The 10,473-nt window shown below is 38.4% G+C and overlaps 2 protein-coding genes across 5 annotated transcripts in view; both read right to left on the bottom strand.

Annotated features, from left to right (window-relative positions):
* Positions 1-671, bottom strand: part of znrd2 (zinc ribbon domain containing 2) — a 2,699-nt gene extending 2,028 nt beyond the window's left edge. Inside the window, exon 1 of one of the 3 annotated variants that reach the window (XM_032534106.1) lies at positions 424-671. In XM_032534106.1, the coding sequence (XP_032389997.1) occupies positions 424-439 (16 nt within the window). In that variant the 5' untranslated portion in view covers positions 440-671. Of the gene's footprint in view, positions 1-32; positions 55-124; positions 146-423 lie in introns of those variants that run through there. The other 2 variants (XM_032534108.1, XM_032534107.1) reach the window with 2 other exon arrangements.
* A 1,909-nt stretch (positions 672-2,580) lies between these two features.
* On the bottom strand, positions 2,581-9,146 carry arr3a (arrestin 3a, retinal (X-arrestin)). Of its 2 annotated transcripts, XM_032534105.1 has the most exons (17): positions 8,994-9,146; positions 7,382-7,413; positions 6,691-6,721; positions 6,513-6,573; positions 6,379-6,423; positions 6,069-6,259; positions 5,284-5,343; positions 5,089-5,165; positions 4,702-4,837; positions 4,454-4,538; positions 4,282-4,354; positions 4,043-4,180; positions 3,783-3,866; positions 3,665-3,688; positions 3,511-3,560; positions 3,355-3,371; positions 2,581-3,008 (listed from the first exon to the last, which is right to left on the bottom strand). In XM_032534105.1, the coding sequence occupies exons 2-16, from the start codon at positions 7,387-7,389 to the stop codon at positions 3,367-3,369; spliced, it is 1,068 nt and encodes a 355-aa protein (XP_032389996.1). In that variant the 5' UTR covers positions 7,390-7,413; positions 8,994-9,146; the 3' UTR covers positions 2,581-3,008; positions 3,355-3,366. The 2 variants fall into 2 exon arrangements, with proteins under 2 accessions (XP_032389996.1, XP_032389995.1); XM_032534104.1 differs by having other exon boundaries at positions 3,355-3,560.
* Between the last annotated feature and the right edge of the window lie 1,327 nt (positions 9,147-10,473).

A 10,473-nucleotide genomic window follows, 5' to 3' on the forward strand; every position in this document is an offset into this window, starting at 1 on the left:
ACACACACACAGTCATGTACTTGTATCCTTACAAAAGTCAGTAATTTTACTGTGATGACACAACCCTTAGCACTGCTGTTACGTGTGTAGAATAGATGTTGTCTATTTATGTTACCCCTTTTGCCTATTTCATTCGATTTTTGAAAGACTTGTGCATTATTTAGAACATTTGTACGCTACTCGGGTTCATAAAACGTGATTAGCATTGCCGCAGTGCTCTGCTAAGAAATTATCATTAGCTAACTAGCAAACCAACCGGGCTAACGGTTATCTATATAGTGGTGACGACAAAACTTAGTGAAAATAAAATTACACACGATAATCACTGCTTACATTTACGACACAGTAGTTCTTTATCAACAACACAGGTGAAAGGGAGAAATGTCAAAGTTAACTCGACTATAATCTCATAAATTCACAAACCTCCATTCAGAGCCATGTTGCTTCAGCGATACACGTTGTGCGTGATGACGTCATATCCATAGTCCAGTGCAGTGTCGTCGTCTTCTTCTTCTTTGATTTTCTTTCTTTTGAGGAAGTTGGCATCCTTGACGTTGCACTCGACTGCCTTCCTCTGGAAGTAGCGCTCATAAAACCAAGTAGGCTAGCAATTTTCTGTCCTACACACTTAATCCACACTGTAAATAACCCAGTGTATGTTTTATCTTTATGAAGGAAATAGCTTTTTGTGTCTTCTTCCTGTTCTAAATAAAATGGGCTTTTATTTTGAAAGTCACCCGCTGGCACGTCAACCAGTTTCCTGCTGTATGTAACGGAAAAAAGATAAAACAGTAACGGCCACAAAGTTAAATATAAAATGTTTATAGCGCCCCTTCGAAGAGGCACTAGTAAAGCGTCAGACCATCTTTCGGAGGGTATGCTACACACACTTTTAACAATGGTAAACTTGTCTATACCTATTTGATATTTGTCTCCTTTAGTTGTCGTCCCCTGTCTCTCCCTCCTCCTCCCCTTACTCTCTTCCTATTGTTGGCATCCATTGTTCAAAACAGGTAATCTGACCTTTGACCTATGTATAGACCTATACTAAAGCAGTGATTGGTTAGTGTTCAGTCAAGCATACTGTTTGCATATATCAGGAACGTGTGTGTGTGTGTGTGTGTGTGTGTGTGTGTGTGTGTGTGTTTGTGTGTCTGGTAAATAAATGTAGCATTTTGATTGGTTGTGTTTGGAAAAGGAAAGCCAGTCACTTCCTGTTAGATTATGTATTGGGTAGAGAATTGGGTGTAGTGTTTTGAAAAGAGTGTTTTATGCAATTGAAAACTGAGTGAAAGGCTGAGAAATAGCTATAGTTTTGCGCTTTGAGTGAGAGATTTCAAAAATCATGTGACATGAAAAGATTTCGTGTGTAAGCATTTGGAAAAAACTATATTACTGTAGTGTGCAAAACAATGTTAGCTTAGCAAACAACAGGCAAATGCAAAATACTGTATCCAGTACAGATTACAATTATAGTAAAAAATAAAATTAAAAAGATCTGAAAACAACCAAAAATACAGTACAGAAAATACTAGACTTACCTGCTCCATTTTTAGTGCTTAAATCTGACTGGTGTGCCTACAATTAAGCAGTCATGTGTTTATGCACCTGATGGCTGTTTCACAGATCGGCTCATAGGTGTGGTCATTTGACACTCAGTGCTTTGGAATTGCAAGGAAGTGACATCATGATATACTGCTGTGTCTAATGTATGTTTCAGTGTGTTTAGTGTTTTGCAAATCACTGTGTGTATTGTTTTGCAAAAAGTGTGCTTATAGTGGTGCACATCTCCTTGTTGTTTTGCTCCTTGAGTGTATTGTTTTGATAATTGGGTAATACTATTGATTTCCGTGTGTAAGCAATCGGCAATAACTGTATACAAGGTTAAGTAAGTCATGATTTGTTTTTTTGGAAGCAGAAATTCTTGTATTTTATTAAAACATAATCACACTCTTAAAAGACTAATGGGGTTGGGTTGATTATTATTATTATTAATTGATTATCCAACACATGGACACACATTTCTGAAAAAATAAACAACAATGAGCAATGGTCACATTTCTACTGCTATGAAAAAAGACCTTTTTTCTAAACCTTGTGTTTTGTACTGGTTTATAGTATAGAATTGGGGAACTATAAAGATGTAGAGAAACACACATAAAGAGACTGTGTTTAAATGTTTTAATACCGCAGAGACAGAGACACAGAGGACGTCCTTAAGTTTGGCCTCCCCACTAGTTAACCCTTAACCACTCTGCATGAAGTCATGTAGCTGTGAAGGCTTTCAGACAGGGAAACTGTCAGAGGTACTTCTCATCTAGCATCACCCCCCCCCCCCCCCCCCCCCCCCCCCCCCCCCCTGCCCCCCAATGGTAAGTATCTGTAAATATACTGTGACAATTTAAAGAATGTAATGTAGTTAAAAACTTAATCTACTGCATGAACTGTGTGTGTGTGTGTGTGTGTGTGTGTGTGTGTGTAAAAAACAATGCATTGTTAAGTTAATCTGAAGATGACATTGCATCCAGACTATAATCAGCTGAGACAAAAACATAAACAAAAAATACCCACATCACATAATTCTGTTTTTACATTAAATTTTATTGTATTATGGGTTATTCAACTTGACATCTGAAACATAATCCAATACGTTTCAGAAAGAGAAAAGGGCAAGTCAAAGTAATAGATGTGTGCACCACTGCAATCCAAAGCCCAGTGGTTTTACTCTGAAGTGAGGGGAAAAGAATTTTGTCTCTAAATGTTGGATACTATTTTGCAGTCTGAACACTTCATCTACAGCTAAATTACAGTAAATAAACAACAAAAAGAACACAATCTGTGAGAGGATCCACACAGTGTGTTGAACAGGTCATTCTCCTCAGTTGCTCGGTTATTGTTGATTCATTACACCAGGCACATCCTTCTTCTTTTCACTCTTGTGTCACCTCCTCTCATTGTCTTCCTGTCATTCTGTGGGTTTCTTTTCAAGCCCAAGTGTAACATCCTCTCTGGGAAGAAATAAACACATACGTTTACAAGATGCAGTATGTGGAGAAAAAAGCAACAACAACACAATCAATACCTGAAATGTTTCAGCATTATACTGCAAGATAACACATTAATTTACCACATGGTTGATCCCTGAACTGCATTTATTGTAGCAGGAAATTACCATATAAGTAATGTAAAACAATTCTCAATCATTTCTATTTATAATTCCCTGTTTGAATTGTTTTTTTTGTGTGTTTTTTGTCATTGTGTTGCTGCATTTGACAGACAATAAGCAATGCAAAAGACTAACGGATAAACATGCATAAACACACATGTGCACACACACAGAAATGTTATACTCACGCTGAGCGGTCTTTACTCTGCTCAATTTGGGAAGCAGGTTGATGTGAAAGAAAGAAAATAGTAAGATGAGAGGGTGAAACAAGTACAAAAGCCAAAAGGTATTGTAGTGTAAGGAGAAATCTGAGGTTTTCTTTGTGTGAGTTATTACAAAAATACCTTCCGGTTTGGGGTGCATGAGCTTTAGTGGCAGCTCCACTGAGACATCGCTGCAGAGAAAACCAAACAACCAATCAGAACAACACAGGTGATTCATCATCACTTCTAACTGGCAGCATGGGCTTTGATGTGATTGGAAATAAACCTTACTCACCTGGCAGTAAGGCCGCCCAGCAGGCTGCATTAGGAAAAGAGAGTTTCATTAATTCCACTTTTCATTTTTAATTAAGTTTCCTTGAAATTAAACTGCGTAACCAGGATCAGACACTTACCCTCCTCCGGCCACCATGAGGGTAATTTTAATCTTGTAGGAAACTAAAATTCCCATCACCTCTTTTTCTGCACCTGGTCCCAGTCTATGGAGAAGAGGAATTACAAGAATTTGAGGGATTTGAAGGTTTAATTCAGTTAAATGTCTTTTAAAAAAAAAAAACTCACATAAGACATTATGGACATGGAGTGACTATAAGGAAAGCTAAATGAATTCCATGTAAAGGACTACTTCTATCCTGTCCACCGTTTGTACACTCACACAGTGGTGGAGGCCAAGTTAGTGTCCTCTTCTTTCAGTTGCCCGTCCAGTGCAAGTCCCCTTTTTTCCTTGTTTTCAGCCAGCATGGGGGTGATGTTCAGGGTATTGTTGTAGGTGCTTTCGGCCTCCACTGTCTCTCTGTGGACGATATAACACAAACCAACCCATTCATAAACATACCAAACTGTGTTCTTATGCTTTGCTTTTTATGCTTTGTTTTTAGTTTTCTGTCCGCCTACCCAAACTCTGCGTTCAGAACATTCTTGCTATATTTGTCTGCTGAGTAGAGGACAATGTCTGTGGTTTGCTCCACTATGAGAAGAAGGAAACAAATAATTATGTTGTGCTTTTAGTAACAGTTCTGTTAAATCTACAGTATGTAAAATCATTTTGATTATCAGAGATACCCACCAGTGATTTTGAATTTCTTAACTGTTTTGTTGCTCTCGTTGTTGATTTTGATTTTGATTGGGATTACTTCACCGTGAAAGTAGAGCTGTGGTCAAAACCAGAAAACAACTAGTTATTGGTGGGGAATAGGGAATGGAGGTATGATTGGGAAAACTTAGTCTGCATTCAAACTCACTCTGGATATGTTAACAAAGATTTAGAAAAGCAGAGAAATAAAGCTTAAAGTTAAGAAAGTTATGCTACTGTACATCTTTGTCCAATGAAGCTTCCAGGTGAACAGGCTTGTCCGACATCATGAAGCTTTTGCAGATGTCGGCCTTCACCCCACCGCCCACCTCAGAGGGGGCGTACTGGATTTTGCGAATGACGAGGCGAGCTGAGTCCCTGTGGGTCAGAAGGGGATAAAGAAAGTAGAGACAATGTTAGACAGTGTTGTGGAAGTTTCTGTTCCAGCAGAGTGCTTTTGAGAGTGAAACAAAAATAAGAGAGTTGAGAACTGAAACCAAGTTTGGCCTTTGTATTTTATTTATACCTGCAGGTATAGGAATAACAGAACAGCAAGGCAAACAGCTAAAAGTTGAAGGATAACTAAATACAAGAGATTGTGAAAATGAAAAACATGAAAGCATACTCACTTCTTCTCAATCTTTTCATCAGGGTTGTTCTTTTCCATGGCAAGGTAAGCTTTTACCTCAAAGTCGACACCACAAGCCTGCAAAGCAAAAGAAAAGCAGTCAACAATCAACAGTGGCAACAACAAACATACTTGCTTACACACTAAGCTAACTATTGAGAGGTCAATAGCGTTGGTAGCTTAGCATGAGGTTTACCTTTCCCTTGTCATCTGGTCCAGGTTGCAGAGAGACCGAGCATGGCAGGTTCGTGGGAATCTTGAGAGACAAAGAAGAACATTTATAACTTAACGGAAGTTCAGACAAGTTGTTTTTTTATCTTTTTTATCTGTTTAAAGTCAGTATTTAAAGAATACAATTTAAGAATCCATATACATGTTCTGTCCATGACCCAATTTGTTCAATAAACTTTTCATTTCAACCTGAACACAAAAGGTAGAATGTGTGGTTGAACAGACTGAGGTCTTAAAGCTACAGTGCGTAGTTTCTGTCTCCCCATGAGGAATTCTAAGTAACGACAACAACAGGTGTCAGCGCATGCACATGACACAAGCCTTCTATGATCGTGCACCCCCCACCCCTCCTCCACGCAGTTACTTGAGGCTAAGGAGGACACGGCGGATTAAAAAACCTGATGGACTGTTCAGAAGAGGTAACTATCTTCACTCGAGCTTCTGTGCGTGAAAGTTGTGGGACGACACCATTTTCTAAACATAACCATATTGAGAAAGACAAAGAGGTTTGTGGAATCTTTATTAGCTTTGTATCAACTCACTCGGCAATGCCTTGAATGCAATGGACGTTCATTATTATAAAAAAAGCTACACACTAAAGCTTTAAAGGGGTAGTCAGTGATCTGTCACCTGTAGGTAGCACTAACCCTAGGTACACTGACTATGGATAAGCCTCCCTTATACAACCCCACTTCAAAGAAATCTGAAAAATCCCTTAAAACTCCCTTGTATCTAAACAAGTTGTCATACTTCGAAAGTGAAAGGGTGTCCGTTGTCTCCAGCCTTCTTCAGCAGGGTCTCGTGCATGGGGGTCAGAGTAGGCTTGTGGGACTCAGGGTAGATCTGAAGATGGTGGATCCAGATGTCCTTCCTAAAGCACAGGCCTACGGCATCCAGGTCTTCATTACCGTACCGGAAGGCACATGCCAGCTGCACAAACACTTTTGACACAAAATTGTTGCTTCATTATTTCATTACAATCACTTACATCTCCAAATTGTTCAACTTGGAAAGGTTTTCTTTTTTAGGACTTTAAAAATTGAACATTTTATGATGTTACCTTTCTTGTCTCCAAGGCTAGATGGGTCCAGCAACACAACTCCCTCTGTAAAAAAGGTAGCAGTGCAGGCAATGTTATATGTATCATCGATACAACACAGCTGCACACACACACACGCTGAAGAAGGAACGTACCAACTTTTTCCACACTGGTCAAGCTGTCCACATAGTCCCTCTTCCCCAGGTAGAGGCTGAGCTGTGAGACAAAAGGAAGAGAAAACAGTTGAGGGTTTCAAGCCCTGTTGAAAGAAAATCTGTGTCCAAGTATGTTTCACGCCTGGTTTCACTCATTTTTCATTCAAACGTAACTTACCCCTCCATTACGACTGGTCTTCTTGAAAACCCTGAGAAAAAAGGAAGAGAAAAACAACTTTAAGACTATTTTTCATTCATGAAATGTTGAATGTATGGTTGCAGAACTATATATTTGTAATACAAAGCAAACATTGTAAGTAAATATGACAACATCCATTAACAGAGTTACTGTCTGGATTGTCCAGATCATAACAATGATTCGTTTTACACTCTGAAGGTAATGAACAGTATGTCCGTGCAAGCAGCAGAAGGGCCAATAAAACCTTATTCACATTGATCCTGTTAAGAACAACTAACTGGATAAGCAGCTTAACCTCATCTTTCCCCAAGTTGAGAGGGTGGCCCAGGTGAGAGAATTACAAATTGTGTGGCACGTTCCTTAACAGCTGATTACCTGTGTTACTGTCTGAGACCACGTTTGAACCTATGCACCACCCTACTAAGCCTTTACAAACCTTAAATTAATACTTTAAAACTTTGACTGACCCAGGTCAAAGTCTGTGCAGTATCTCCAAGGTAGTACAGTTTTAAAAGTGATCACAGGTTTTAATCTGTTTCAGCTCTTTCTTTCTTTTTTTTATCAAAAGGGATCTTTCCAACAATAATAACTTTTGAGCTTTACTTTTGGGAAGTTACAATGTGACTAGCTGCACAATAATGATATATCTTTTCTTAATACTTTCACCTACTTTGCCATCTCTGGAAGATCTTTGGAAGAGTTCTGTTGGAAGAAAAGAAAAGAGAAGGGATTTTATGTTATTAGGAGGTCCCAGCATTAGTCATAGGTTGTGGTTAAGATGATCCTTCACCGACTGTCACCTTTGCAGCAGCCAAAGTGATCATCTGTTTTGAAGGTTAATCCTTTGTGATGAGATCAGTGGATCAGGGTTCAGGCTCCTGGTTTATCCATCATTTGTGATTGTCCAATAGACACACCAAACTTAACCCAAACAGCAGATTTACACGGCACACGCGATTATGTCAAAACTAATTCCCCTCAAACGCAACAGCAGTGTCAAAGCTGTTTGGACTATTTCAGGACAGTTAAACGGATAAAACACGTTCAGTAAATTGCTGTACAGCATTATTTCTGGACTTAAGTCCTGACTTCAGCCTTCTATAGCCCTGTAATAATGATTATTGAAAGGTCAAGAGAGCTGTAAGCATTTGAATGTTCATTATAGATAAAGTGGGGTTTGCTCATTTTTGTATTTCCTTTCTGGCATTATCTTATTCACTAGTGAGTTCTTCTCAATATTTACTATACAAAACATACAGTACACACAGTTGTCCTGCCCCAACTTGATTCATTACATTAAGATGGAAAATAATGGTGACTTGTTTGGTCCAGAAAGAATTTCCAATCCAAACCAACTACTATATGTAGAATCAGGAGCAAGGACTGCATGTGGCGTTCAGGATCATGGAGAGGTACAACACATGGGCTTCCCTTAATTCTGATTGGATAATCTTTGTGAAATATCCAGATAATGCTCACCTCTGACTGCCTAGGAACACATCTAAATACTAACAATCTAAATCATCACTTCGTTCTTGAAACTACTTTGCTGAAACTATCAAGTACAATAGTATTTCACATTTTACATTTTGTCTTTACCTGTTTTATTTTGCGGTTATTGATGGATTAATTGCTGGTTGGAGACTTTATGTCACTTTGCCCCCCAAACTGAGCCAAGAACTTGTATCTTGTATCTGTGTTTCTCATTGTTAAAATATTTTTACGATTAGCATTCTTTATTACTTCAACTGATATATGCCTGCACTTGTGGCTCTGCATAAAGGTTACAATTCTGTACTGTCTAAGAAGAAGAATTCTGGGAGATCAGCACATTTACTTGCAAACCTACTGTCAGTCCTTTAGGCTACTTTAATCTACAGCAGCCATACTTTGACCCGTTATGGTCAGTCTGGTAAAGTGACACAAGTATTACGCAAAAGTATGTGTCTCTCTCTAATAGTTTATCGTTTATCTAAACTCCCATTTTGATAAATTGTGGGCTGTGTAAGCAAATACAATGTACTACAATTTAAATGACTACCATACCCACTTAACTCCAAGATGGAACATAACCCATTGATTTTCCACTTGAGGTAGGTAAGAGTTTCTGTAACAATTATATATATCTTTCCAGTATGAGTCCATGTAGTTTTTCCTTCTCAGTATTCTATTAAAAGTAAAAAAAATATGCTCCAAATGGGCTACAGTCAACAGCTGTATTGTATTGTATTCATCCATCCATCTTTCAATCTTTCCATCCATCCATGAAGATGAAGGCTTACCTCTTTTCAGATTGTCTGGGAGCTTGGTAGAGTCTGTCAGGGTAAGTGGAGAGTGCGGTCAACAACTGTTGATCTGCCCTTTTATACGTTCAGCCTCCCTCTGACCATCGTTGGGGCTTGCCTGTTTCATGATCCCTTTAAGCAATTAGCTGGTGGTGGTTTTGGACTACAAAGGGTGTAAAAATACACTTTGGTAGTAGTAGGCTGATAATCCCATTTGCACCTGCATAAACAAGTCTCTTTTCATTTGGAATAGGTATGGGTCATGCAGTTTAAGTGTAAGGGTTGTGTTTTTAAAATCAGGGTTAAGTTCTCTGATGGTGATAATTATTTTTGTCAAAATTGACCGGATGTGTAAATTTGTTGGTTGACTTGTGTTTAATAATAGTCTTTAGAACTGCTATTTTTAGCATCTAAAGAATCTGTCTATTCTTTGTGAGTCAGGTTACAGATGTGTAAATGAGATCATGATGAAGGCTGGGGGAAAGGGTACTCCCACTTTACCATCCTGGCCAGATGTGGCACAGCGACTGGTGTGATACCGTCGCAAGATGGTCTCAAAAAGCAGACAAAAACTGTTTGCTTTTCTCACTTACAAATTCATAAGAATAATTCTTATAACAGACAGGAATGCCAATGTTAACATCTGTTGTGTTACTGCACATTTCCGCTTATCTACTTTGGCTCCCAACAGACCCATTTCTGGGGACAGTGATCCATTCTCATTTAATATTACACGTTAAATATTTTGGACTCCATGCCACTGGGAGAAATTTAAAATTGTGCACATTTTCGATACTGTTCCTACATTTTGTTATAATCTATATATATCTATAAAGTTTGTTATCCGTGTCTTAATCTGAGGCCATTTTTTTTATTCCCCAATAACAACATTATAAAAATCTTTTAATCTCTTTAAAACAAAATTCAGATATTTTAGTGGAATCAATGATATCATAAAAGATAATCTGGGAAAAACGTTAATTTTGATTATCTCTGTCCTGCCCCACAAAGATAGCAGAAGTGCTCCTCATCTGGTAAGATGTTTTAATTCAAGCCTTAATCAATTTAGGACCATTTATCTTGAATCTCTTCCCTATCGGGGACATTTTATTCATACCAAGATGTTTTAGTCCCTACTTCTTCCAAACAATCTGCGCAGTGGCAAGATGTGCTGGGAAGGTCATGCAGTTGAGAGGTGTCGCTTCACTCTTGTTTCAATTTACTGTATATCCTGAAAGGTTACCAAGTTCATGTACCGTTTTAAATAAGTGGCACTGAGGTTCCTGGATTTGAAAGAGTAAACAAATAGTCTGCATTTTAATTTATTTTGAAATCATACCCGTGTAAATTAATACCGCTTATTTGTTGGTTAGCCCTGTTAGCACATGCTAGGGGTTCTAGTGTCAGAATCCAAATGATTGGTGAGACTGGACAACACTGCTTTGTTGATTGACTCGAAAGATGAAGATAAAGACAC

This window comes from Etheostoma spectabile, chromosome 13 (assembly GCF_008692095.1).
Source record: "Etheostoma spectabile isolate EspeVRDwgs_2016 chromosome 13, UIUC_Espe_1.0, whole genome shotgun sequence".
NCBI classification, from domain to species: Eukaryota; Metazoa; Chordata; class Actinopteri; order Perciformes; family Percidae; genus Etheostoma; species Etheostoma spectabile.

Excerpts from the sequence above, each read along its gene's own strand:
- arr3a (XM_032534104.1), bottom strand. Across the intron at positions 6,574-6,690 it reads AGACCAGTCGTAATGGAGGG|CTCAGCCTCTACCTGGGGAA; the intron begins GTAAGTTACGTT and ends TTTGTCTCACAG. Across the intron at positions 3,867-4,042 it reads AACTTGGCCTCCACCACTGT|ACTGGGACCAGGTGCAGAAA; the intron begins GTGAGTGTACAA and ends TCTTCTCCATAG.